The sequence below is a fragment of the Penaeus monodon genome, chromosome 23 (genome assembly GCF_015228065.2).
Source record: "Penaeus monodon isolate SGIC_2016 chromosome 23, NSTDA_Pmon_1, whole genome shotgun sequence".
In the NCBI taxonomy this organism is placed as follows: Eukaryota; Metazoa; Arthropoda; class Malacostraca; order Decapoda; family Penaeidae; genus Penaeus; species Penaeus monodon.
The window spans coordinates 4,130,310-4,130,645 of NC_051408.1; the positions used below are offsets into that span (position 1 = coordinate 4,130,310).

The following is a 336-nucleotide window of genomic DNA, read 5'->3' on the forward strand; positions in this document are numbered from 1 at the left end:
ACCAGACGTATTTAATCTTAAGTCATCATTATGGCACAGTACTTTGTTTACTGGTATTTCCTGGTAAGCAGCAGCCAGAGCAGAAATCACGGGAGACAGAATATCGAGGGACCTGTTGAGAGAAAAGAAAGAATTATATATAAAAGGAACAAGTTAATATTGTTTTAATCCTCGTGTATATTTTGATTGAAAATTCAGAAATTAAGTTGTGTTGTGCTGAGTCTGAATTGATATTTCTGTGGGTTCAGTGTGTGTGTAGATTAGGACTAAGTGTGTGTGGAGTTGAAGTTGATATTTCGGTGAATATTTGTTTACTCAACATTGCCAAACAATTGC

General features: G+C 35.4%; 1 protein-coding gene across 1 annotated transcript in view; it reads right to left on the reverse strand.

Annotated features, from left to right (window-relative positions):
* LOC119587684 overlaps window positions 1-336 on the reverse strand; it is a gene marked incomplete at its 5' end in the record, with an annotated part of 1,681 nt that overhangs the window by 646 nt on the left and 699 nt on the right. The window contains 1 exon segment of the mRNA XM_037936363.1: window positions 3-112. Within this exon segment, the coding sequence (XP_037792291.1) occupies window positions 3-112 (110 nt within the window).